The following is a 27743-nucleotide window of genomic DNA, read 5'->3' on the forward strand; positions in this document are numbered from 1 at the left end:
CGTGGCTGCTCACAGTAAGTGAGGGCTGTTGGACCTTTGCAGGGGCTGTAGCTTGGCTGAAGTCTGACCTTCCACTTTTTCTCTTGCAGAGATCCGAGATGTCAGCCTGTGCCCCCCTGCCTTCTATTGACTGATTGGTAAGGTGAGAATTTAATGCATGAAAGCTAATATCTTGCCCAGACTGGGGTGAGCTGGCTTTTGCCTTGCACTCACCATGGACAGGTCCCTGTTCTTTCCTCCACATGATCTTCTTGTGTCCATTCCCGCCCACTGTGGCTGCCACCAGAGGACTAGGACAGGCTCTGTGTTAATAGGGAGCAGGGGAAGTCATAAATGAAAAAACAAGAAAAACAGTCTTCAGGCCTTCACATGTTCGAAGGACTGTTAATCCTTCAGACGTCCCTCCCTTTTGCCACACTTACCCTGGGGAGCCATCCTGCTCCTTCAGGCATGGATCTCCTTTCCCTGGGGCCATGAAGGGTGGCAGCTCCTCTTCACTACGTTTGTACATTCCAGCTTTGGAAAGCAAACATCTCCCTCAAGACCTCTGAGCAGGTGAGAGCAGGAAGGGCTGAGCTCAGAGCAGCCAGCTGGGCAGGGTGGTGGATGTTCAGCTCCCTCTGCTCTGAGGTTGGCACGGGGACGTGCACAGGGTCTGTGTTTCAGCTGCAGCCACGAGCAGACGCTGGCATGGAGGTTTTTGGGGAGGCTGCACCGTTCCTGCGCAAGTCAGAGAAGGAGAGGATAGAAGCCCAGAACCAGCCCTTCGACGCCAGGACCTACTGCTTTGTGGCTGACCCTGAGGTGGAGTACACCAAAGGGAAAATCAAGGCTGCACAGGATGGGAAGATAACTGTTGAGACAGAGGATGGCAGAGTAAGTGCATTTCTCCTGGGCCCTCTCCTGGCCTTGCTGAGGGACCCAGGGGGACCACAGGGGAGGGCAAGGAACACAGGAAGCACAAGGCTGGCTCAGGCAAGAAATGTGCCCTGCCCTGCTCTCCAACTGAGACTGGCACAGCCTCCAGTGGAAAGTATAGCTCTGGATGCTGGAATAAAGGTATTCAGTGGATAATTATTCTTGGTTTAGACTTTAAAGAGCAGGTAATGCTCTAAACCATTTTGAGTTTTGGCCAGTCGTGGTGTTCCTCAGACACTGCTTTTAGCACCTTCTCAGCTAATGCTGTTGTATCCCCTGATAAATTCTTTCCTTTCCTGGTAGCAGAGCAGGCAGGTGCTTTGAAAGTCCCCTTTGCATTTGAACTTGTCAGTGTCACTGGCTGCAGTTTCCCAGCGGAGGCCCCAAGGTGATAATCTTCCAAAAATGCTGAAATGTCTTAGCAGGTTATGTCCTGACAACTTTTGTGAGAGTAACTGCAGAGGCTCAAAGAACCACCTCGACCAACATCTTGGCAGTAGGTGCTACAGGATTTTGAGAAAGCAAGTAAAGGATAGCCAGTGATCCTCAGCAGTCTCAGGGAAGTGACTGAGGCTGCCCCAGGCTGCTGTGCACAAGGTCCTGCTTTCATAGGGCCTGACTGCTTTATGTCCATTTGAGATTTTTCCCCCTGTAGTGGACTGCAGGAAAGATTTCCACAGTTGAAAATTGGAGTAAGTGTAAAGTTCTTCCTTTTCTCTTCTGTATTCAGCCTTATTTTTTTTTCACAAGTAGTAAAAGGCAATAATTCTTCCTTGCTATGGCCATGGTTTTCTCTGCTATACCTGACATTGCAAGCTTCAAAAGTGCCTCCTTTTCACCCTCAAACCCTATCAAGTTGTACTTTCCTCATAGAAAAGCTGTTTCGTATCTATGACCATCTTTATTTCTCTACTCTGGAGCATTTCTAGTACAATTCTATCCCTTCTAAGAGGTGTGATCAGTAATGAAAGTGTGGATGAACTGATGGACACATCCAACATAACACACTCTTCTCCCTTTCCTTTCTAAAAATTCCTAATATTTTACAGCTTCCTGCCTTGTCTGAGCGGATATTGTGTTAGTAGTGATTCCCAGATATGTGCTGTGAGGAGATGTTAATGCACAATCTCTTGTTCTATATGAAGACTTCCTGTGAGTCCTATTTGATCAGGTGTTTGACTGCTTTAGAAAGGTATTTGGAGATATATATCACAAAGCTGCTTTTGAAAACTGTGCCTGTAATTCTTGCTTTCTCAAAGGAGTCCACAATTCAAAGTCAGGACTTGAGATAGGAAATTGGGTTCAGTCTGTCTGAATCAAACATGATTCCACACTATTTCCTCCTTGCTTGGACTAGTCAGCTTGGACCAGTCCATGGGAGCAGCAATTTCAGCAATGGAAAAAGCAATAGGAAAAGTAAGTTGAATAAATTACAGCAGGGTTTTCAAGCTTTTTCATAGTTCAGAGTGGCTGAGATAAGCTGCTGCCAGCTGTGAACATCTGCTTTCCTGTTCATCTGCTGCTCTCCCAGCACCTCCATGGGCTCTGGCTGTGTGAGGGAATGGTCACCCACAGTCTGAGCCCAGCAAACAGTGCTATTTGTTAGAGAGAGAGCCTTTTTTTAATGAGGAATGGCCACAGGCAGGAGTGGAACAAGTCTATCCCAAAGAAGGATTTGCTGTTGATGAATCTTGTGCTGAAGACCTGCAGTTCATAAGCAGCACTAATGTGTAGAAAGATCTGGTCCAGTACAAATCCTGTCTTTGTTGCTGTAGCAATTCCAGGACAGTAAATTTACATTCTGTCATTTTGCCAGTGCTTCAGAGCTCCTGGCTGGCAGCAGTGTTTGCTCTGGAATAGCCATATCTTGTTTTGCACAGTTAAACAGAAAGAAAAATATGAATCTGAGCAGCTTTACAGATGTTATTACCTCTCTGTGTTTGTGTCCCAGTGTGTACTTACGAAAGGAGTGCTGAGAGCTGCTGACTCAAGGTTCATCTTTCTCTCTGAATTACAGACTGTTGCTGTCAAACCTGATGATGTGTATGCCATGAATCCACCAAAGTTTGACAGAGTTGAGGATGTGGCCATGTTGACCCACCTGCATGAACCTGCTGTCCTGTACAACCTCAAGGAGCGCTACAGCTCCTGGATGATCTATGTAAGTTCTCTCTTCTGGAAAAGGCGAAAATACAGCTGCAGGAGCTGAACTTCAGTGACTCTTCTGTTCCAATTCTTTCCCTGCAGACCTACTCGGGTCTCTTCTGCGTCACTGTCAACCCCTACAAGTGGCTGCCCGTGTACAACCCGGAGGTGGTGTTGGCCTACCGAGGCAAGAAGCGCCAGGAGGCCCCTCCACACATCTTCTCCATCTCTGACAATGCCTATCAGTCCATGCTGACTGGTGAGTTTTGACCACAGTGATAGGAAAAACTGTGCCAGAAGCATTACTTCTGCCCAGTTCCATTCCATACCTGCCACGGGCTCCATCACCTTTGCAGTGTGCTACCCCAGCAGCTTGGTCTGTGTCATGGTGTAGATTATCTGCTTGGTCTCCAGCTACTGTGGAACTGTTTTATCTCTCAGTGATGCAAAGCCAGCTCCAGACAGCTTTTCCTGTCTCCTGAATTATTTTTTTATTTTTGAAGCACTCTGCTATTGTTCTGCATATTTATCTGCATTCTTAGTCTAAGTACTAAGCTAAATACCATATCAAGCACCTCTGCAAAGGGTAGTTGCAGTTGGATAGGACACACTACCTGGGAAGTCCCTGGTCAGCATACCTGAATGTGGCTTCAAGCAACAGCAGGTAGATTCAGAACAGAGCTGGTAGAAATATTTTCACCAAAATATGTGGGTTTGGTTTGAATAAATTCCTGTCCCATATTAAATAGCAATAAAGAATGATAAAGACAGAAGCAAGAAAGAGTGCAGGATGGAGCAAAGGTGGAGGAGAGAAGACAAAAAGTGGAGTATAGGGAAGGGAAGAGAGGAGGAGACCATGCACTTTTCAGTTTTGCCTGCAGAGAGTTGTTTCATTCCCTCTGATGAACACCAGGTCACAGTTACCTGAGAACCAGCACTTTCCCCTGCATGTTCTCTGACTAGACATTTCTCCCCTTGACAGATCATGAAAACCAGTCTATCCTGATCACGTAAGTACATCTGTCATTTTGGGCTTTGTCTCCAGCAAAAAGGGAGCAGATTTTTCTTCACTCTGTGCTTTCTTTCAACAGTGGAGAATCTGGTGCTGGGAAGACAGTGAATACAAAACGTGTCATCCAATACTATGCAACTATTGCAGCCAGCGGGGACCCGTCCCCGAAGGAGTCTGGGATGAAGGTGTGAGCAGGAAGGGTTGGCAAGGTGCAGTTCAGGATGTCCACTCGTGGCTATGGGCAGCACTGGTGACAAGCATTTCCCTCAAGATGTCTTTTATTAGGTTCACTCACTCTCTCAAAAGGCAGCAGCACCAGGGGCTGATGTGCAGGTGGGGCCACGACAAATACAAGGCACCAGAGCTGCCCCTGACACTGCCCAGCTATAGCTTTCCCTGATCTGAAACCAGATCTGTGGGATAGGTGTCCAGGAAGAATCAGAGGCTTCTTCACATGAATCAATCTGTCCCTGGGGCTGAGACCTGAGAACTTTGACCATGGGAGAAATTCTGAATAGAGAAAAATGTGTTATTGATAATTTCCCCCTAGTGTTGGTTCTTGGCCCTGGAGTTGAGAAGGTGCTACTGTGGCACTGCACAGCTGAAGGGCACGTGGCTGCACATGGAATCATGACATAGAGTCACTTCCTACCATGTAGCTCCTGGTGGTTTTCAATATTATTCAATTATTCCCGCAGGGTGCGCTCAAGGATCAAATCCTCAGTGCCAACCCACTGCTGGAGGCCTTTGGGAATGCCAAGACAGTGAGAAATGACAACTCCTCACGCTTTGTGAGTCATCTTGTGTCTGTCTCTGCCCTCCTGCATTTCTAATGCTTTTTACCTGCTTGCTGGTTGCAACTGGGAGCCCCTGGGCTGGGAAAAATGTTCTTGATGAGCAATTTCGTGGTTGTTTGTGAGATGCCAATGTGTTTGCAGCTGTTTCATGCTCACATCTGTGTGAGCAGCAGCAAACTTCATCTAGCTTTGAGTATCCAAGCTAATTCAGATTGATTTGGAGGTGCTGTCACTGAGACCCCAGAGAGAAAAACGCTGAGATTGCTGCACTGATCACTCCCTTTTGTCTGCTTGCCAGGGTAAATTCATTCGTATCCACTTTGGAACCTCTGGAAAACTGGCCTCTGGTGACATTGAGACCTGTGAGTGACTCAGGGGGGCTGACTGCTCTACCAGGAGGTAAAGAGCCTGAAAAATTCCTATGTGCATACATATTGCAGACTTGCTGGAAAAGTCAAGAGTCACTTTCCAGCTGAAAGCTGAGAGAAGCTACCATATCTTCTACCAGATCCTCTCCAATAAGAAGCCTGAACTGCTTGGTAAGGACAGCCACCACCTGGTGACATTGAGTAAAGTCACTTTGGGAAACATTTCCCTCTACATGCCAGCTCAGTGACAGAGGGTCCAGTAGCACCTGCTGGCCTGGTGCCACGTGTCACATGCCCCCAGGTGTCCCTTGGGCAGTGTCTCAGGCTGTGCAGAGCAGGGACACGCTGATCATGTGTTTATATTTCCATCCTCGGCATTGCAGCATCAGCCAGGCTGAGGCACCTGCTGTGCACAGCACTTGTGTCTCTGTGTGACACCCTTGGGGTTGCTCCACCTCCCATTAATCCTCCCCGGATGAGTTCTAATATAAACTGTGTGCAGGTGAGGTACAGGGAAGGCCAATTTCCTCTGCCTTGCACCTTGCTGTTCTTGTTAGTGTGAAAATTCTGACTTAGATGGGCCAGATCCTGTGAATAATCTTCAATAGAAAGGTAAACAGTTCTGGGTGCAGGATGGTCAGATATCCTGATCTACAAACTATTTATCTGAGCTCTTTGTCATATGGGCAAAAGTTATTCTTTGTCTCCAGTATAGTTCCTCTGGCCTTTTCCCTCTTCCCACTGCCATGGCATTCCCCACCCATGCCCCACATCTGTCCCAAGCCCTTTTGCTACTGCTCTCACCCTCGGTCTACTCTGCCCATCCCTCCCAACTGTTTGCAGAACATTTCCCAAGGTGGAGCTCCTGATCCCATCCTCCCACTCTGTGCCCTCCCACCATTAATCACCTTGGTCTTCCCTTCCCAGTGAGACTGTGGTGTGCTAGGGACTTCAGATCCATACAAGAACACAGATTTACCCTCAGTGTACTGAGGCTTCCTCTCCTGCACACAGCTCTGCACAGCTGCACACTTTCCCTTCTCCTACTCTGCCATTGGATTCAAGACTGAAAATGAGTTGGGGATTGGCCTCTGGTAGACGGAGATGAACACACTCATGTGTTAGTTGTGTGGCCCAACACACAGCCCCAGTGGGTGCAAGGACGTTCAGGATGGATTAGCGTGTGTCATGGATGAGGACAAGCACACACGAGTCTTACCTAAAAACATGTTTCCCAAAAGCTGTTTGTGTGGATGGCCCATGTTCCATGCCTGCCAGTGCTGAGTGCTCAACTCCCAGTGCACAACATACTAAACTGGAAGGACTGCTTATCCAGGGGAAGGCAGATGAATGGCTTTCCTCTTGTCTCTTAATAGCAAACCAAGAGTCAGAGATGCCAAAGGAAGGAGACTGTGAAACCTTGCTGAGCTAATGTTCCATTTTCTCTGCCAGGCTCTGGCTCTCACTCCTGTGTTTGCCTTTCAGAGATGCTCCTCATCACAACCAACCCACATGACTACCCCTTCATCAGCCAAGGGCAAGTCTCTGTGGCCAGCATTGATGACCAGGAGGAGCTTGTTGCCACAGATGTGAGTACAGTTAATGCTGAGAGACAGTCTCACTCTTACTCTCACCACTGTTTTAACCAGCTGATCCATCTGGTGTGCAGGCAGCCATTGACACTTTGGGCTTCAGCCCTGAGGAGAGAATGGGGATTTATAAGCTGACAGGGGCAATCCTGCACTATGGGAACATGAAATTCAAGCAGAAACCACGTGAGGAGCAGGCAGAGCCAGATGGCACAGAAGGTAATACCTTCATGGCTGGGAGAGAACTATTTCCAAATGTTTCCATACCATTTTTCACTAGCAATGGAGGAGAGAGTCTTCCAGGAGAGGTGCAGTTGTTCCGTGATGAACATAAAAAGGTTTAACTTTCAATTTACCAACTCTAGTAGAGTCACTTTCTGTATCCACTTTATTCCTGATGACTGCTGCAGGACCTTGTGCCTGGAACACAGTATTACTGTAGTGTTCACCAGTTTCTGGTTACACATCCAGACCTGTTCTGCTTGGGCGACATTGTGGAGAAGTGGCTCGAAGGGAAAACTACTCTGTTGTCCCATGGCCAGTGCACTCACAGGTTTCACCACATCTCTTGGGGCTGTCATAGCCACTCAATAAGGATCAGCCTTGTACAAGGCTGTTCAGAAGAGTAAACAAGAATGTTAGTCGAGATTTGTGGATGGAGTAAAGCCAAACAGGTTACAGGTTTCAGAGTGAGCTCTGGCTGGCTCCAATGCACTCTGTACATCAAAGCTAAGAAGGAAGTATTTCAGCTTATCATTTTGTTTTTTCAGAGGCTGACAAAGCAGCATATCTGATGGGCCTGAACTCAGCAGACTTGCTGAAAGCTTTGTGCTATCCCCGTGTGAAAGTGGGAAATGAATATGTCTTGAAGGGCCAAACAGTGGATCAGGTGAGTGTCAAGGAGGGCAGGGACCATTCTCTCCTAAGGGACAGGAATGGGTCCTCTCCCTATGGGACAGGAATGTAAAACGTAGGTCACAGTTGAGAATGATCAGGACCATTAAGGGCTGTTAGTGCACTGTGTGGGCTGTTCTGATGATGCACTAGCAGTGCCCTGACACAGGTGTGTGAACCCTCTCCCTGCAGGTGCACCAGGCAGTGAATGCCATTGCCAAGTCAGTCTATGAGAAACTCTTCCTGTGGATGGTGATGCGCATCAACCAACAGCTGGATACGAAGCTGCCAAGGCAGCACTTTATTGGGGTCTTAGACATTGCTGGCTTTGAGATCTTTGAGGTTTGATTTTACATACTTCTGGCTGTCTTTAAATGCTTTTTCATTTTGTTTGACTTCTCTGACCTTTCTTCCTCCTCACCCCAGTACAGCCCTTGAGAACAGGGCAAATCTCTCTGAAGCTGCTTCTGCCTTTGTAGATCCATCACCCATTTTGTAAGAGAAGACATGGCAGGAGAATAGGCATGAAGTGGCTGACCCCCTCCCCACAGAATCTGCATTTAGTGACATTAGGGCCTCACAGAAATAGTGCAGGCTACAGCAACTGTGTGCTGCCACAGCACACCTTTTCTGTAAGCCTGGACCACCCATGGTATATTTTTATGCTGTACCAAAACCGTTCTGGGACAGTCTGGGTGACCTTGCCATGATATCTCTGAAATAAATCAGTTGGAGGCAGTTTAATGTTATTAACACACTTACTCAAATATTAGTTCAACAGCCTGGAGCAGCTGTGCATCAACTTCACCAATGAGAAACTGCAACAGTTCTTCAACCACCACATGTTTGTGCTGGAGCAGGAGGAGTACAAGAAGGAGGGAATTGAATGGGAGTTCATTGACTTTGGCATGGACCTGTCTGCCTGCATTGAGCTCATTGAGAAGGTGAGTTTCTTAAGCATCTTGGGCAATCACACAAATTGGATCTGGAAGGGGTTCTTGAGAGTGATTGCAATGAGTTCCTTCAATAAAGGCTCCTTGTGAAGCTTTCAGGTCTCACCTTATCTGTTCCTTTAAAAATCATTTTCATGATTAATTATCTACTGACTAGGAATGTATTTTGTCCTCTAAGACGATCCTTCCTTCCTTCCTTCCTTCCTTCCTTCCTTCCTTCCTTCCTTCCTTCCTTCCTTCCTTCCTTCCTTCCTTCCTTCCTTCCTTCCTTCCTTCCTTCCTTCCCTTCCCTTCCCTTCCCTTCCCTTCCCTTCCCTTCCCTTCCCTTCCCTTCCCTTCCCTTCCCTTCCCTTCCCTTCCCTTCCCTTCCCTTCCCTTCCCTTCCCTTCCCTTCCCTTCCCTTCCCTTCCCTTCCCTTCCCTTCCCTTCCCTTCCCTTCCCTTCCCTTCCCTTCCCTTCCCTTCCCTTCCCTTCCCTTCCCTTCCCTTCCCTTCCCTTCCCTTCCCTTCCCTTCCCTTCCCTTCCCTTCCCTTCCCTTCCCTTCCCTTCCCTTCCCTTCCCTTCCCTTCCCTTCCCTTCCCTTCCCTTCCCTTCCCTTCCCTTCCCTTCCCTTCCCTTCCCTTCCTCCCCTTCCTCCTTTCTGTTATAAACTGTCATTTTTCATTGTCATCTTTACCCCACTTGTCCTCTGTGTATTAGTTCCTCCTTGGGTTTCCTTCTCAGTTACATTCAAAGCCTCATATCTGCTTGCTTTTTGATTCTTCTGGGTCAGGAAAAGTCACTAATGTGTTCCAAGAAGTTACTGCACAGTTTCCCCTTGGCTTCTTTTGTTTTCCAGACACTGCCTGTGTAGTTCAAAACTATTTATGAATATCTTTTGAGTGCCTTTGAACATCTTGCGAACTGTTCACAAAAAATCTTGCTTGCGTGTCCTCCCAAGCTAATTCTCTATAAAATACCTTCAGTACTTCCATTTTAGCATTTCTTTCACTCTGTATTATTATAACTTGGGATAAATCTTATTTAAAAACACGCCTTTTCTATACAGCCCATGGGCATCTTCTCCATCCTGGAAGAGGAGTGCATGTTCCCCAAGGCAACTGACACCTCTTTCAAGAACAAGCTCTATGACCAGCACCTGGGCAAGTCCAACAACTTCCAGAAGCCCAAACCTGCCAAAGGCAAGGCTGAGGCCCACTTCTCCCTGGTGCACTACGCTGGCACAGTGGACTACAACATCTCTGGGTGGCTGGAGAAGAACAAGGACCCTCTGAATGAAACTGTCGTGGGACTGTATCAGAAATCATCTGTGAAAGTTTTATGCCATCTTTATGCCACCTTTGCTTCCATAGATGAAGGTAAGATCAGAGGATTATGTTTGTTTCCTTCTGCATCTCTCACCTGACAAATCAGTGTTGAGCCAGTGCTCACGTGCTGTGTCAGATGCAGAGTTATAACACTGTCAAAGGGATCTGCAGCAGCTCTTCAGCTGGACTGTCATCTCATTTTCCAGCTGAAGGTGGTGGAAAGAAGAAAGGAATGAAGAAAAAGGGCTCTTCCTTTCAGACTGTCTCTGTGCTCTTTCGGGTAGGTGTGTTCTCTGTGGGAGGGCAGTGCTGACAGCCCTGGCCTGGCTGCACAGGCTCACCAGCACCTCTTTCTCTGTGGCCACCCTGTGGCAAGTTACCTTTGAGATCTGGTACAGGCTGAGTTCTGCTTTGCTGCTGAGGTCCAGTGGGATGGTGGTGGAGGAGAGAGGTTGTGCTTTGGCAAGTTGCTGCCTTGGCTTTGCCGTTTGGTGCTCTCAGCGTCCTTCCCTTCTTTGGCTGTCACTGGCTTCTTCCAGCATGTGTCCCTCTGAGAATACTATGTGGCAGCCAGTGCCTTGCAGAGGGTGAGGGCAACACAGGTTACGTGTTACAGCCCTGATGCTGCTGTGATGCAACTATACCTGAGGCCAGGAACAGATTGGTCCCTTCCTGGCAGGATGAGATGTGCAGCATCCCCTGCTGAGATGGGGGCCATACTCAGAGTGTGTCATTATTGCATGAGATGATTAAGGCATTGCACTACCCTACAGAACAGGTGACTTATGATGTCATAGACAAACATTGATTTTGTAGCTCAATTATCTTTTAAATCTGTATAACTAATTTATCTAAGTAATAAAAGCAAGTAATTAATTTATTCATTTGATCAAAACTTCTTTTGATCAAGACCATATACATATATATATGGTATTCCAGAATATAATTCATTTTTTTCCATCCTAATCCTTTTTAAGAGCTCTTACAATCAGCCTTGAACCATTGAAGGACAAATTTTCATTTTAAGACAGGAGGACAGTTCTTCTTTTGTATCCATTCCTAGCAGCCATTTACTTTGCTGATGCCACACAGGATTGTAAAATATTCACTAGAGGAGTAAGGAAAAACTTCTAAATTTTTATTTTCATCAGAGACAAATCACATTCAGAACTGAAGTAATACAAAGATTGCAAATGATCTCTGTTTTACAGGAAAATCTGAATAAACTGATGTCCAACTTGCGAACAACTCACCCTCACTTTGTGCGTTGCATCATCCCCAACGAAACAAAGACCCCAGGTAGGGCATCAAGCACAGGTTGGAAAGGGGCAGGAAGAGCCATCAGCCAGTGCTGGAGCCCCTAATACAGCCCCATGCTGCTCTGTCACAGGCCTCATGGATCACAGGCTTGTCCTGCACCAGCTGCGCTGTAACGGTGTCCTGGAAGGCATTCGGATCTGCAGGAAAGGATTTCCCAACAGGATTCCATATGGGGATTTTAAACAAAGGTCTATAATCGCGTCCTTGTGTTCACATCAAGCCCAATTCTTTTGAGAGAAGTGTCTTGCTAAACCAGTCCATGATATAGTTGTTGGGAAAAACTATTTTAATATTTAGCAAGTATGGAAAGCATGAAGACATATCTAACAGCATGGGTTGTGTGGGCAGTGCCCACCCAAATGCCCTCCTGAACACTGTACACCAAAACCTATTTTCAGTTCATTCGTGTTCATCTGAATGTTTGGGTATTCTTTGCTTTAATTCTCAAATGTGACAAAAGCTTGTTTCGAAAAAAATATGGAGGGTGTTCTTTGCCCTATTTAACAACTGTCTAGTAGGGGTTTGAAGGATGTCATTTAAATAATTCTAACTGGAATGGTTTCACTGAGAGGAAGTTGTTACACCCAACACCACATTTTGATGAAATGCCAGGTTTGACTGACCAATAGAGCTGCAGCAATAAAAGAGACTTGATCAGGACATCTCAGTTAGTTCCACATGGCCCTCTGATTGTGTACTTGGCTAACATTTCTAGAGCATTAGAACATTAATTTATAAATAAAAACCCCATGATGAAACAATCTGAACTTGGGAACTGCTGTGCAAATAAGACATTTATAAAGGGTTGCTCGGTTCAGGACAGCCCAGCTGGGGTCACCTGCTCATATCTGAGCAGAGACAAATGCAGGGTCAGATCTCTAAGAACAAAGAAATCACCCCCTTACAGCAGTGGGCAGGTTGTGCTGGAGAGCAGGACATTGGCAAGGGCTAAAGTGGTATTTTGGGCACTAACTGAAGACAAGGGGGGTGATGTGGGTGGGCAGATTTGTGAAAACTATAGGGGTGCAATAACCTCTCAGTGTAGGATTAGGAAGTCCATTGCTGAGTATTGTATCTAATTCTGGGTTCCATGCTTCAGGAGCAATGTGAGAAGCTGGATATAGTTCAGAAAAGAGCCACAGGAAAAATGGGAACTCAAGTGCAGGGAGAGATTTAAATCAAACCATGCTGGTGAGGCCCTGGCACAGGTGCCCAGAGAAGCTGTGGCTGCCCCATCCCTGGAAGTGTCCAAGGCCAGGTTGGATGGGGCTTGGAGCAACCTGGGCTGGTGGAAGGTGTCCCTGCCCATGGCAGGGGTGGGACTGGATGATTTTTAAGGTACCTTCCAACCCAAACCATTCTGTGATTCTGTTTTAAGTCATGAATTTGAACGTGAATTGAATTTGTTTGTGGTGTAGATAACCTACAAATGTAAAGATTTCTGAACGTGAAGGAAGCTGTCTGCTAAAAGACTAACTTAAAGAAACTGTCCAAAGACAGGATCTGAAAAAGGATGTTGTCAAGGTAGAAGTGAAGTATACCTTTTCCACAGTGTGGGTGAATAGTTTACCTGGGACACTCTCAAGGTTTGAAAGCTTCATATAAGATTGAAATGTCTTTTTTTCTTTTTTTTTTTTCCTAAATACATGCTAGTTTAATCATGAGAGGGCTGGGTGAGCAAGGCCCTGGGAGGGCTCTGTGTGTGGGTTATATGGGGAGTCCGATTAACTGCAGCAGTTGCCCTGTTCCTCAAATCCATTCATTTTTTAAATTTACAGCTAATCTAGTGAGCTGACCTCATAGATTAGTGATAATGACAGTGACACACATGAGTAGAGTCTCTCAGGTCCAGAGAACCAACCATGCATGCTCTCAGTCTCAGGGAGGGCTGTGACACACCCTTGGATCCTACTGAACTGATCTGCTCCTGTTTGCTGCTTTTCTTACTGCTTTGCTATTTGAGGCTGGAGGTGTCAGTCAGACTCAGTCTTCCTCTGTATCTGCAGACAGACAGCTGTTCCTGTGGCATCCTGTGCACTGAAATGATACCCATGGGTGAGCCTTTTTCCTTTATTTTGTCAGATACCGCCTCCTGAATGCCAGTGTCATTCCAGAGGGGAAGTTTATTGACAGCAAGAAGGCGTGTGAGAAGTTGCTGTCTTCTATTGAGATCGATCATACTCAGTACAAATTTGGACACACTAAGGTAAATGTTTCATTTTTCCATGCAATAAGAAATCATTCGTTGCATTAAATTGCAAGTCCAGCAATGAGTGATCTCTCTGCCTTGGCTGCAGGTGTTCTTCAAGGCAGGTTTGCTGGGAGTCCTGGAAGAGATGCGAGATGATTGCTTAGGACAGCTGATCACACGGACCCAGGCTTTGTGCAGGGGATACCTCAGGAGACTCGAGCTGAAAAGGATGTTTGACCGAAGGTGTGTGTCCTCTGTCAGGTCTGGTTGCTCAAAGATGGGCTTTACTCACAGTATTGATGGAGCACTTTGGTTTCAGAGAGTCCATCTTCTGCATCCAGTACAACATCCGTGCATTCATGAGGGTCAAGCAGTGGCCCTGGATGAAGCTGTACTTCAAGTTAAAACCCCTCTTAAAAAGTGTGGAAAGTGAGAAAGAAATGGCCATGATGAAGGAAGAGTTTGAGAAAACAAAAGAAGAACTGGCCAAATCAGAAACCAAGACAAAAGAACTGGAAGAGAAAATGGTGACTCTGGTGCAAGAGAAAAAGGACCTGCAGCTGCAAGTACAGACTGTATGTAATTTAAATGATTTTTGGCTCTTTAGATTACATCAGTTTTGTCTGAGTGTTCAGGAAAGGGCTGAAATGGAATTCTGTTATTTCATGTTCCAGCTGCTTAATGAGCAGATGATTTCTGCAAGTGTCAGTGCCAATGTGTGACTATGAAACACATTTCTGTTTTCTGTAAAAAGGAAAATGAAAATTTGGCTGATGCTGAAGAAAGATGTGACCAGCTGATCAAAGCAAAATTTCAACTGGAAGCAAGAATAAAGGAGGTAACAGAAAAGCTGGAGGATGAAGAAGAGATAAATGCTGATATGGCAGCCAGAAAAAGGAAACTGGAGGATGAATGCTCTGAGCTGAAGAAAGACATTGATGACCTTGAGTTAACACTGGTCAAGGCTGAAAAGGAAAAGCATGCCACAGAAAACAAGGTGCTTTTTATTTCTGCTCTTTGTGTGTTTAATAACAGTTGCTCTGTCTGTGTGCAGGCTGTAAAGGCTTAGTCAGCTTGAACTCAGTGTTGCATAAGGTGATCTATGGACCTAGTGTTGAATTTGGTCACCAAACCAACCCAAGAGCATCCAAAAATGCATTCAAATGGAAGTTCAGCATTGCTTTGTGACTTCTGAAGGGTTCATATATAAGCAGAAAGATGGCATAGTTTGACCATATAATGCAAGGAATGAAGTCTCTTTGGCAATCTTACAACGGGTTCATTGCCAGTGTTCACTGATTATGTAAAGGCCATAATTATTAGTGACCTTCCATTGTTTTGCCTTACAATAGGTGAAAAATCTGACTGAAATAGTGATAGGTTTGGATGAGACTGTTGCAAAGTTAGTCAAGGAGAAGAAGGCTCTGCAAGAAGCCCAGCAACAGGCACTGGATGACCTTCAAATTGAGGAGGACAAAGTCAATACCCTCACCAAAGCCAGGACCAAGCTGGAGCAGCAAGTGAACCATGTGAGCATGTTCTACACAGGTAAAATGGGCATATTCTTCAGTTGTTCTGCCATATCATGTTTACATATGTTTATGTTACAGGTCAAAGGATCTTTAGAACTGGAAAGAAAAGTGTGTACAGACCTTGAACGAGCAAAGAGAAAGCTTGAGGGAGACTTGAAACTTGCACAGGAAACCATAGTGGATCTGGAGAATGAGAGACAACAATTAGATGAAAAATTAAGAAAGTATGAGAAAAAAAATTAGTGAAAAATTTATTCTTTTTTTTTTAACTGGGCATATTTTTTTTATTAAAAGAACATTTCCTTCACAGAAAAGACTTTGCTTTTAACGAGAAGCAAAAGAAAATTGTGGAACAGCAAAATGCAGACACTCAATTGCAGAAGAAGATCAGAGAATTGCAGGCAAGAGACTTTATTAACTGTTTAATCATTATTATTACTTGTTTAAACTGCAGTACCCTGAGCAATGCTTGTCCATGGTTTGGCATTGGCTCCATCGGACTTGGAGAAGCAGCTTCTCACAGAAGCCTCCCCTGTTTCCCCCCACTACCAAAGCCTGGCCACGCAAGTCCCATGCAACAACAGGGAGTTGTGATCTAAAGTCACCAGGAGTGGATCCATAGGTCCTTTCCTGGTAGTAACTCTTTGTCTGCATTGCCAAAAGAGTGAAATGTGAAGGGAGTTTGTTTTGCTTATAGCTTCCAAAACAAGAGGCTTGGTGTTCTACTGTGACAAATACCCATGAACCTCAGCACTGAATTACCTGCTCCCTGTTTAGTTCCTGCTGTGCTGTTCCCCCACTATCCAGGCTTGTGTGGCAGAGCTGGAGGAGGAGACTATGAATGAGAGAGCAACACGGGCCAAAGCAGAGAAGCATCGTGGTGAGCTGGCTCAGGAACTCGAGCACATCAGGGGAAGTCTTGGAGAGGCAGGAGGGGCGACGGCAGCTCAGGTGGAGATGAACAAGAAGCGGGAGGCAGAGTTCCAGAAGATGCGGCGGGACCTGGAAGAGGCCACGCTGCAGCACGAAGCCACGGCTGCCGCCCTGCGGAAGAAGCACGCGGACAGCACGGCTGAGCTCGGGGAGCAGATCGACAACCTGCAACGCGTGAAGCAGAAGCTGGAGAAGGAGAAGAGTGAGATGAAGATGGAGATTGATGACTTGGCCAGGAGCACAGAGGCCATCACTAAGTCCAAGGTGTTTCTTTATAAGTTAAATACTTGAATTGCCAATATTTCTGTCTGCTGGGATTTTAATGTCATACAAACACACCTCCACAGATTTCACTTTCTTATTCTCTTTCAGGCTAATCTGGAAAAAAGATACCACACCCTGGAAGACCAGATGAGTGAGATGAAAGCTAAATTTGAGGAGAACCAGAGGAATTTGAATGAGATGCTGATTCAAAAAGCCCAGCTCCAGACAGAGTCCGGTAAGGAAGGCACAAAGATAACAGGATACTTTTTCCCTTCAGTAACAAAGAGATTCTTCAACATGTGCCATGAGTGTGTTGCCTGTTTCCTAAGTTCCTGTGAAAATAGACACTCAGAAACAATATTAATGGAGAAAGAGAGATGGTATATCTTTATTGAAAGCATTCAAGGTGCACATGCACCTACATGCACATGCACACACACACACACATGAACGTGTACACTCGTGACCGGGGATGTTTCAGTTTTTATAACCTCTCCAGCAATTAACATATGAGATATCCATGACCAGCCATGATTCTCATTTCCTCTGGTGCTCCACCCATAGAGGTCTTCAGAATTGCCCCTTGGAAAAGCTCAGGACCTCTAGGCCTTCTTGTGTTTTGTCTCCAAGCTCTCTTGCAGGTGGCTTCTTCCAAACAGCATGTCCTTGGGAGAGCTTAAGAACGTATGAGAAAATGTTGTAGCAACTTCTGATGATGCCACCTAATGCGTGAGCAACACGGGAAAATCCATGTAACCTATATAATCCCAAAAATCTACAAAAAATATACCAAAATCCTTAGGCTTCAAGTGAGATCTAATTGTTCATTGGTACAGGCCCAGGTAACATGAGAAATAGAACAAAAGAAATGAGTTCATGAGTGACACTTTGAAGTTCATGTGCCAGTTGCAAGCATTAGTTGCTTAGGTCGATATTTCCCAGAATGATGTGACACTGATTCCATGCAGGGGAACTGCAAATTTGGGACAGTCCAAAATTATTTGAGCAACCTGTTAGAAGTGCCCACAGTGCACATGTTTACTGTGTGTGCAGCATCTGTGTGTGCTCCCCTCAGAGAGCTTGATGCTGCTCCCAAACAGGCTCCTTGCAATTGTGTGAGTGACGAGTGTGAACTCTCCTTTGTCTGGTTGACTGCATGGTCAGACATCTCAAATCCCACCTGATGAAAACAGGAACCCAAGAGTCTTCCTGACGGGCCCCTCAGCACGATCTGCTGCTGCTGAGCCAAGAACTGGGGTTGGCCTTCAGGTGCTGCCCCTTCCAGGGAGAGATGGGTGTGTGTATGAGTGTGAGTGAGCTGTGGAGACACACGTGGATGAGCTGTGCTCAGAGTTGCCTGGCAATAATAATAGCAGCTCAAGACTAATAACCGTAGAAAATTAATGAACAAAAGGTGTTCAAAAAAATACCAGATGTGATCTGTGTCTCCCCCATCTCCTTCCCTTCTCAGGGAAAAGGGAATATACAACACTTGCAGATGTCATGTGGGAATACACAGCCCATAATCAAATTCGTTCTTGTTTTCTTCTGAGTGATCTTCTGGAAGTGGTCGTGCTTGCAAGATGATTCTGTGTTCCATGACCTGTTTGTTGTAAGGTCATTGAGCATAGTGCTCAAGGGGAACTTTAGAACAAAACTGAAAACTTGGGAAAAATGTAAGATGGCTGAGGAAAGATCTAAAAAAGACAATATTGGAGAACCCAGTAATTCTAAAGATGATGCCATGAGATATAGACACCTCTCCAAGAAATGAGAGAGGGGTACTTCAGCCCACAGAACAGAGGGTGATATGGAACAAATGTTTTTCAGTTACTGTAAATCTTATGAAGTGAGACTTTGGGGTTTACCTCTTATATGGCAGTATTTGTATCACCAATTATGGGAAGCTGATAAAGCAGTTGTCAGTTCAGCCAGTGTGCTAGCATAAAATCCTACTACTTCAACATGAAAACTGGGCTTTAAAAGAAACAATTAAGCAAATTTTCTAAAGCGAGTTGTCTTTAGAAAAAAAGATTGGGATGCTTAATCTGCACAGAACTGAAAATTTGTCCTCTCTTGTCACAGGTGAACTTTGCCATCGGCTCAAAGAGAAAGAGACTGTAACATTGCAGCTGTTGAGAAGCAAACAGGCATTTGCACAGCAAATAGAGGAACTCAAGAGGCAGTTAGAGGAAGAGATTAAGGTAGTGTGAGCTACTGAGCACATGCTGAGGCTTCAAAATATGTAAGGATCTCAGTTCACCTAAAAAACACTTTTGGAAGTTTTTTTAGTATTGCCCTCAGTGTAACACTATAGAATTACTCCTGGGCAGGAAGTGTATAGTAAGCACTGTGTTTGAATTCTTTGCTGGGTGTTACTCTGGCATGCTTGAAGTGATTTCACTTTTGGTGAATTTTTCCATATGTTTTTAAATTTTAAAGCCATGGTTCATGTCTCAGGGAGGAAAAGTTACAGCATATGCCAAAGTGAAGGCATCACTCTTGATCTTTTCTAGTGGTAGAGCTGGGACAGCAGCTGCCTGGACACTTATAAAGCCCTTTGTCTTCTGCCTAAGCTGCAGTGACACATTTGATGTGTGCAGGGTCATGGGGTGCCCTGCTGGTCACAGCTAACACAAATACATGATATTAATGCTCAGGCCAAGAACGCCCTGGCCCACGCCCTGCAGTCCGCTCGCCACGACTGTGACTTGCTCCGGGAACAATATGAGGAGGAGCAGGAAGCCAAGGGGGAGCTGCAGCGCGCCCTGTCCAAGGCCAACAGCGAAGTGGCCCAGTGGAGAACCAAATACGAGACGGACGCGATCCAGCGCACGGAGGAGCTCGAGGAGGCCAAGTACGCCACAGATGAGCTGAGCTGAGCTGAGCTGAGCTGTGCAGTGGTTACCTGCATTGTGCAGGATGTAGATCTACTTTTAGTAGCCTCACCTGAATTATTTTATTGGGGGTTTACAATACTGATTAAAATTACATACATAATGCAATGATTTTTTTAAATCATATGCATGTTTTACTTATGTTCCTTAAGGAAAAAGCTCTCTCAGCGTCTCCAGGAAGCCGGACAGCAGGCAGGGACTGTGAATTCCAAATGCGCCTCCTTGGAGAAGATGAAGCTGAAGTTGCAGGGGCAGGTGGAGGATCTGACATTGGATGTAGAGAGAGCCAACATATCAGCAGCAGCCCTGGACAGAAAACAGCAGAACTTTGATAAGGTGATAAGTGAGCACAGTATCTTTTAAGTGTATCCTTCCTAAAAGGCCAAACTAACACTCCCTACACAAGTCAGTGCTGAAGTCAAGGTGAATCTAACAGATGTAAGTGCTCTAGAGCAGGGCAATAGGAATTTGGCCTGTTTCCAGAGACTGCAGTATTTATCTAATACAAAATACAGTCACAGATAAAATAACGTTTTCAGTACTAGCAGGAAATGAAACAATAATAGCCTCACCTATATGGAAAGGCTGAAAGAATTTGGATTGTTCAGCCTGGAGAAGAGAAGGCTTTGAGGTGACCTAATTGTGGCTGAAAGGAGCTGGCAAGAAAGATGGAGAAAGACTATTTACATGGGCCTGAAGTGACAGGGCAAGGAGCAACGGTTTCAAACTGACCAAAGGCAGAGTTAGATGAAATATTGGGAATAAATTCTTCCCTATGAGGACACTGGCACAGGTTGCCCAGGGAAACTGTGGATGCTCCATCCCTGGAAGTGTTCAAGGCCAGGTTGGATGAAGCTCTGAGCAACCTGGGTTAGTGGAATGTGTCTGCCCATGGCAGGGAAGTTGGAACTAGATGATCTTTAAGGTCTTTTCCAACCCAAGCCATTCTATGATTCTCTGATGTCTTTCAGGTCACAGCAGAATGGAAGGGGAAGTATGAGGAGAGCCAGCTGGAACGGGAAGCTCTCTCTAAAGAATCATGCTCACTGAGCACAGATATTTTCAAAGTGAAAAATGCCTATGAGGAAACTTTAGATCAGCTTGAAACAGTCAAACGGGAGAACAACACTCTCAAGCGTATGTGTTTGGATTTGGTGTCCCACTGGGTGCTGGAACAGGGTCCCCAGGGCAGTGGGCACAGCCCCAAGGCTGCCAGAGCACAAGGGGCATTTGGATGATGCTTTGGGGCAGAGGGTGTGACTCTTGGGGATGATCCTGTTCAGGGCTGAGGGTTGGGCTCAAGGATCCTTGTGGGTCCCTTCCAGCTCAGCACATTATGTGACTCTGGGATTAGCCGTTCAAAGACCTACCACAACAAGGCACTCCATGAGCACAGTCTTGTCTGCAGGAGGGCACTAAGGGACAGGATTCTGTCATTACTGTACTCTCCATCTTGATGGAGAATATCCATGTCTCCCTAAAAGTCATCAAGCAGGTTTGTAAAGTGACAAAGGTAATAGAGCAAATGTCCTGGCTCTCCACTGTCTGCTGCAAAGACATGGTGGTGCCATTCCCAAGTAAAGGTGGTGACCTCAGGAGGCTGTAACAACTTGTGAAATTCAGTTTTACAAATGCACTGAACACAATGACAGGACCTGTAGTGTTAGACCCTGATGGGCTATGCAGAGATATAACAAATGCAGGGCTCCTTCAGGCTTTCCCTAAGGAGGGCTGTGAAAACACACCAATGCCCCACCTGTCCTGCAGGGGTTGGCTGTGTCTGTTTTTATTTGTATGTATTTTCAGACAAATAAACCCCTGTGTACACATGTACTTATGTGTATACATATCTATATATGCAAAAGAGGTGCTGAACGCTGCCACAGAGCAGCTCCCCTGGTTGATGTCATTCTTCTCTCACAGAGGAAGTGGCTGATCTGACAGAACAAATTACTGCAAATGGCAAAATGATCAGAGACCTTGAGAAAGTCAAAAAGCAAGTTGAAGTAGAAAAATCTGGGCTGCAATTAGCTCTGGAGGAGGCAGAGGTGAGTTAGTTTAAATATTATTGGAACAAGTAAGAGAGCATGTGAGCAGCTTTTTGTTCTCTTTCCTGGCAGTGCTTGTGTGCAAGGTTGATTGCCACAAACTTTTGGAGTTTCTGTGGAGTCACCGAATAACATCACAATGATCACGTTCTCTGAAATGTTACCTTCAATCTTGTTTTTCCCTTTTTGCTTTTAAAGGCAGCTCTTGAGCATGAAGAGGTCAAAATCCTTCGTGTCAACCAAGAACTGACTCAGATTAAGTCAGAAATCAGCAGAAAGATTGCTGACAAGGATGAGGAGATCAACCAGTTAAAAAAGAACCATGAAAGGACTGTGGAGACCATGCAGGGTGTTCTGGATGGTGAGATCAGGAGCAAAAGTGAATCTTTAAGGCTGAAGAAGAAGATGGAGGAAGACCTGAATGAAATGGAGATCCAGCTCAGCCATGCCAACCGCCAGGCTGCCGAGGCACAGAAACACCTGCACAGCATCCACGGAGCTCTCAAGGTCTTGGTTTACCTTCTGTTTTTTTTATTTTTAAGCACAGTATTCGAGAAATTCGTTAGGAAAAAACTGGCTTTTCAAATTTAGGACACTCAGCTGCACGTGGATGATGCTCTCAGGACCCAGGATGACCTGAAGGAGCAGGTGGCCATGGTGGAGCGCAGAGCAAACCTGCTGCAGGCTGAAGTTGAGGAGCTTCGGGCAGCACTGGAGCAGACAGAGAGGTCGAGGAAAGTGGCTGAGCAGGAGCTTCTGGATGCCACGGAACGTGTGCAGCTCCTCCATACCCAGGTGGTTTGCTTTGCTGAGACTGACATATTTTAGGGTCCAGAGTTCCATGGAGTAAGAGTGAATAGTAATTCCTGGTCTCTGTGTTTAAGAGACCAAAGACAAACATTCAAAGTCTCTCTTTTTCTCCCTCACAGAACACCAGCCTTTTTAATACAAAGAAGAAGCTTGAAACTGAAATGGCACAAATACAAAGAGAGAGAGAGGATGTTACTAATGAAGCAAAAAGTGCCGAAGAAAGAGCAAAGAAGGCAATGACACATGTGAGGATGTTTACTGTGAATGTTCAGGGTTTCCAGAGCTATTGCTGTTGGGAGTTAATGCAAATATTCTTGTCAGATGTTGGACAAGCACCAGTCTGTGGGCTTGGTTGAAAAGGCTACATGTCAGCGAAGGATCAGAGCACCAGGGACCATGTCCTGCTCACAGATGAGTTATTGGGGCTGTTGTCTTCAGAAAGAACTAAACCAACTTTAGTCAGTTGAAAACAAATAACTTTCTGCAGTGCTGCATGAAAATGTAATCTACAAAGAAATCCTGCAGTACTGAAACTACTACAGTAGCTAATGTATTTGTACAGTTGTCTTTGCAATATCCTATTTAACAACTTTTCAAATGAGAATTGCAAATTTCCATTCAAAATTGGTGCTAAATCCTCCCATGCAAGGCCTGTGAAGCTCAGCCAGGACATAGGGCTGGTATGTCATCGGACTCAGCCTGCTAATGATTTTTGATGCAGAGGAAAGAGCTAAAATCTTAACATTTAAATATATTAATTGGAGTTAAAATAGAAAGACTTTTCCACTTGCTCATGAAAATGAAAAAAAAATTGAAACAGAATCACAGAACTTTTATATCATTAGAACTGGAAGGGACCTCTGGAGATCATCCAGTCCAATGCCCTGCCAAGGCAGGGTCACCTGCAGTAGGTGACATAGGAATGCATCCAGGTGCCTTTGGAGTGTCCCCAGAGAGGGAGACTCCATGCCCTCCCTGGGCAGCTGTTCCAGTGCTGTGCCACCCTTTATGGAAAGAAATTTTTCTTCACGTTGAGGTGGAACTTCTCATGCTATAATAACTTCTATTCTGTTTGAATAAAAGAGAAATAGGACATTACAATGAATTATATACACACACACATATATATATAAAATTTCTAGTGCTATTACTTTATTCTTGCATTTTTCAATTTTCATATTTTCAGGTATTTTGCTGCCAAAGCAAATTGTTGAATTTTACATTATTTATAAGTGATGTCACTCAATATTTCACTGAAAAGCTTAATTTTATTGTATAGGAATCCAACGTTTCAGAGCAAAACAAATCCTGGTTGGTCTTTAATAGCACAGATTCTTTTAAACTCCTTTGTGCCTTGTGGCAGCAGCGCTCCCGGCTGCTGTGGCAGTACAGGGTGCTCACTACAGCACAGCACCCACCACACTCCACAGGAGCCTTTGGGCTGCTCCCAGGCCATGCTGTGACTCCAGGTGTGCCCTGTGTGCAGGAGAAGGAGTAGTTGGACACTTCCCTAATTTCTGCTGGCATTTTGAGGAAAATTTTGCTTAAATGAGTCCAGGTTTGCTCTGCTAATCCCACCTGAGACATCTGTAAGTCCCTGCTCAGTGGGTCTCTTTTCTGTGAGCAAGTTCTCAGTGCTTGCACTGAGGAAATCCCAAACTCCTGTGTCCAGAGATGCTTCCTGGATTGGTGGCCAAGGACTTTCCTCAACCTTTCCTATGGACATCTGGGCAGCAATTCTTAACTCCCAGTGCTGTTTCTTGCTTTCATCAGAATTCACTTGTAGTCTCTTTAGGCTTCAGAATTAAAGAACCTGATGCACTGTTGCTGTGGTGGAGAGAATTGGTTGTTCCCTCCAAAATAGTTGTGCCTCCAAATGGAAAAATCCCCTCTCCAGGTCCTCTGATTTCTGTTCTTCCCAATCCATGCAGCTTTGTCAGGGCAGGGTCAGGCTGGATCTCAGGGAAAGGCTCTTTCCCCAGAGGGTGGTGGGCACTGAGCAGGCTCCCCAGGGCAGTGGGCACAGCTCCGAGGCTGCCAGAGCTGCAGGAGTGTTTGGATGATGCTCTGGGGCACAGGGGGTGACTCTTGGGGATGGGCCTGTGCAGGGCTGAGGGTTGGACTGGATGGTCCTTATGGATCCCTTCCAACTTGGCATATTCTGTGATTCTGTGACATGTAGCTGTCAGTGGATGTCAGAGTGTGACCATGCAGTGGGACAGAGCATTTACCCTTTCTGTCATTCCAGCTCTGTGTGTGCAGCAAGGCAGTCTTGTCCTATCCTTTTTCCTGCTATTTCCATCATATTTCTGCCACTATCATCCCACGGAAGAAAAATGAAGCAGGAAATGGGGTGGCAGAAATGGTCAGCAGGAAACAGGGGTAAATGCTGATGCACAACATGCCCTGTTCCTTCACATTGTTCCAGTTTCTTGTGTCATCTCCCTGCCAAGGTGGCCATGATGGCAGAAATGCTGAAGAAGGAGCAGGATACCAGTGCCCACCTGGAGAGGACAAAAAGGAACCTGGACCAGACAGTGAAGAACCTGCAGGACTGTCTGGAAGAGGCTGAGCAGTTGGTCCTGAAGGGAGGCAGGAAGCAAATCCAGAAGCTGGAGGGCAGGGTGGGTACCAGCACTGGACATGGAAGCCAGACACCTTTCTTCTCCAAGTCCTGTGTGAGTCCTGCTAAAGGCAATTGTTGATTAATTCACCAGATCCAAGAATTAGAAGCTGAGCTGGAAGAAGAACATAAACGATCTGCAGAGACTATGAAAAACATGCGCAAATATGAGCGGTGTGTCAAAGAGCTCACTCTCCAGGTGGGGAAAAATAAAGAGAAATTCTTCTGGTATTTTGTCTCCCAAAGACCTCTAATTGCACATTCTCTTTCCTCAGAACGAAGAACACAGGAAGAACATGATGAGATTACAAGATCTGGTAGATAAACTGCAGATGAAAATCAAATCCTACAAAAGACAAGCCGAGGAAGCTGTGAGTCACTAAACTGAAGCAAATACTTATTTACCAGTTCATAGGACTGTCAGTTTAAAAGTTGGCTCTGTGCCCCAGCATGTTGCCAGATGGTTTTTATTTTCTTTATGTTTTGCAATTTCAGGATGAGCAAGCCAATGTTAATCTCTCCAAATTGAGAAAAGCACAGCATAAGATAGTTGAGGCTGAGGAAAGGACAGGTATTGCTGAGACCCAAATAAACAAGCTAAGAGCTAAAGCCCGAGAAGGCCCTGCTACAAAGGTAAGGCTTCACTGCAGGAGGCAGGTGTGCAGTTGTGCTCTTTGCTCAAGCAAGTCAAGCAGCAGATTTGTGCCTGGCAGTGGGTACAGCCATCAGTCAAAAGGACAGCTCTGGGGTCTTTGAAGAAAAGCTGAGAGGGTTGGGGTTGTTCAGCCTTGAGAAGAGAAGGCTCTGAGGAGACTTTATTCTGGCCTTTGAGTATATAAAGGGGACTTAGAAGAAAAACAGTGAAAGACTCTTTACAAGGACCTTTAGTGACAGGGCAAGGGGTGATGGTTTTAAACTGAAATGGGGTATGTTTATGTTGAACATAAGGAAGAAAGATTTCACAATGAGAATGGCAAGACACTGACACAGGTTGCCCTGAGAAGTTGTGGATCCCCATCCCTGGAAATGTTCAGGCTCAGGTTGGATGGGGCTCTGAGCAACCTGGTCTAGTGAGAGATGTCCTTGTCCATCTCAGGGGTTTTGGACCACATGATCTTTAAGGGTTCCTCCCAGCTCACAACATTCTGTGAACTGTGATTCCATGACTCTGGCATTGCAGGCTCTGGTGCTGAGCATGAGCTTTTCTGGCTGGTTTCATCACATTAGATTCAGATTTATGGAGCTGCCTCATAAAGGGAAAATAATGAGAGGCAGCCTAATGGAACATTCCTAAAACAGCTATTCTATGAGCCTTAGGCAGAATTAAAATTCTGACTGAGAAAAGAACAGCAGCTCTGTGTCTTTGCTGAACTTCCTGGGCAGTTCTCTATCTCCAGCCCAAGACTGGCACAAGGTCTGAAGCTAACTTTCCTAGTGTGATCTTTTGACTGCACTAGTCCAGCTTCGTTTGGGGCTGGAGGTAAAAACCCCTCAGTGCATGTTTTGATAAAATTGCTATTGGCTAGAGTACATATCCAGGAAATGGAGAACCTTGGCTCCAGGCTGCCTTCTGCAGCATCCTCTTACTCACACAGCATTTTCACTCAGGAAAAGATGTGGAGAACCTGCTTTCTCCTGGAGGATCTGGCCTGAGACTCAACAGACAGTTGGTTCTGCCAAAGGCTGTTCTGCAGCTCTCAGGGAGTCACTTAATGGCCTGCATGAGTGCTTGCCAGGTTGTCTTGCCAATAGCCCAGGAGACACACTAGGAAGGCTGAGTCCAGGTGTCTTTAGACAAGAAATTACTTTATAAAAGGAAAGCTCAATCTCTAAATTAATTGGAAGCCCAGCAGGAGAATTTCAGGTATCTCCTGTTGGATATGCCCAGGTAAAGGCAGGTTGAACAGACTTGACTATGGGTCACCCTCTGCAAATATGCTGTAGATTTAGATCCTGCTTGGAGATGCCTGATACTGTGCAGTACATACTGAGCCTGGACATCTGGCACAAGTTCTGGATTCTGCTCTGGGAGGCCTAAAACTTAATCATTGTAATGTCTAAATCTTTTAAGCCCTTCTATGCTTTACATTCACTTTGGAAAATGCTGAAGTACTCCTTGTCCCAGAGGGTGGGGGTTATTTAAGCACTGCATAATTAAAGTAGCACTTCAGGAAAGCCAAAGGATGTGTTTCTGCATTTAAGCCCATCAGTCCGACAGCACATGTGGTGATGTGTGGTCTTAAGGGTTACAGACACCACACCTTTGACCCGGGCTCCACTTGCACATCCTGCTTGGATGGTGCATTGGGATGGATGATTTCATGGATCAAAGACTCATCTGGACACACGTATGCTAAACAAAGTCTCTCCTTTCCAGGTAGTATTAGGAAGTGAAAAATGAGCTTCCTTTGGGATAACCAGAACTTCCACAACTTCCACCTATGGATTTGCAGTAACTAGAGCTACACTGGTAGGAAGTAATCTTCCATTTGTTTATGAAGACAAACATTTTATGTCACTGCTGCTGTACCAGTGTCAATAAAATAGATATCTACAACTTCAGGTGCTCCAAATGTGGATGTTCAAATGAGAGTGTTGCTAAGTTAAGCATAGTCAATACTGTGGGTTTGAGTGTTACTACTGCTCTGATCAGTTTGACCAATTTTATCCTGAATTTAAAACCTAGATATGTGACAGCTTCTGATTGGAAGCAGGTATCCTGACCTTGCTAAATGAAGGTGAGAATAAAGTACTGTATGAACAGATGTGGGATGTCAAACATGCAACATGAACAAAACTGCAGTGCTTATGCTCAGTTACACTGTTGTATCTCTGCATGGGAGGACGAGACTGGTGTGGCCTGTGAGCCACAGCCATCTGTGTGCATTGCAAACCCAGTGTTTAAAATCTCCTTGTAGTCAAACCACCTATCAGAAAGTTGGTCCAGTTCTGACCTACCCCGTGTTGCAGCTTCGAGCAGAGCAGGACTTGAACTTACCTCTTATGTGCTTGTTCCCATGGAAATAGTTATCAAATGCTCTGCAGGCATTAGCAGCAAAGTCTGAGCAGCTGCCTGAAGCTCCTCTCCCCAGTGGCACTGGATACCACAATTCTGCTTGATGTTTTCCAAGGACAAACACGT

General features: G+C 45.5%; 1 protein-coding gene across 4 annotated transcripts; it reads left to right on the top strand.

Annotated features, from left to right (window-relative positions):
• The first annotated feature begins 86 nt into the window (after positions 1–86).
• On the top strand, positions 87–27158 carry LOC139680650 (myosin-3-like). Of its 4 annotated transcripts, XM_071573486.1 has the most exons (40): positions 87–142; positions 667–876; positions 2936–3079; positions 3166–3322; positions 4046–4073; positions 4155–4260; positions 4774–4866; positions 5171–5234; positions 5313–5411; positions 6726–6829; positions 6910–7048; positions 7600–7718; positions 7916–8065; positions 8497–8667; positions 9725–10034; positions 10190–10263; positions 11195–11282; positions 11374–11491; positions 13386–13509; positions 13601–13737; positions 13814–14069; positions 14249–14491; positions 14847–15023; positions 15105–15250; positions 15337–15427; positions 15834–16223; positions 16332–16458; positions 18309–18427; positions 18884–19080; positions 19273–19456; positions 20092–20257; positions 21044–21168; positions 21367–21675; positions 21760–21963; positions 22098–22223; positions 24432–24602; positions 24696–24800; positions 24877–24972; positions 25097–25234; positions 26979–27158. In XM_071573486.1, the coding sequence occupies exons 2-40, from the start codon at positions 691–693 to the stop codon at positions 27000–27002; spliced, it is 5805 nt and encodes a 1934-aa protein (XP_071429587.1). In that variant the 5' UTR covers positions 87–142; positions 667–690; the 3' UTR covers positions 27003–27158. The 4 variants fall into 4 exon arrangements, 3 of the variants coding, with proteins under 3 accessions (XP_071429587.1, XP_071429586.1, XP_071429588.1); XM_071573485.1 differs by lacking the exon at positions 87–142 and having other exon boundaries at positions 533–876; XR_011699384.1 differs by lacking the exons at positions 87–142; positions 26979–27158 and having other exon boundaries at positions 533–876; positions 24696–24775; positions 25097–25186.
• The last annotated feature ends 585 nt before the right edge of the window (positions 27159–27743 follow it).

The sequence above is a fragment of the Pithys albifrons genome, chromosome 19, assembly GCF_047495875.1.
Source record: "Pithys albifrons albifrons isolate INPA30051 chromosome 19, PitAlb_v1, whole genome shotgun sequence".
In the NCBI taxonomy this organism is placed as follows: Eukaryota; Metazoa; Chordata; class Aves; order Passeriformes; family Thamnophilidae; genus Pithys; species Pithys albifrons.

Coding starts and splice junctions, on each gene's coding strand:
- LOC139680650 (XM_071573485.1), top strand. CDS start 607: ATGTTCAGCTCCCTCTGCTCTGAGGTTGGCACGGGGACGTGCACAGGG. Junction 14,492..14,846: donor AGCATGCCACAGAAAACAAG/GTGCTTTTTATT, acceptor GCCTTACAATAG/GTGAAAAATCTGACTGAAAT. Junction 16,224..16,331: donor AGGCCATCACTAAGTCCAAG/GTGTTTCTTTAT, acceptor ATTCTCTTTCAG/GCTAATCTGGAAAAAAGATA.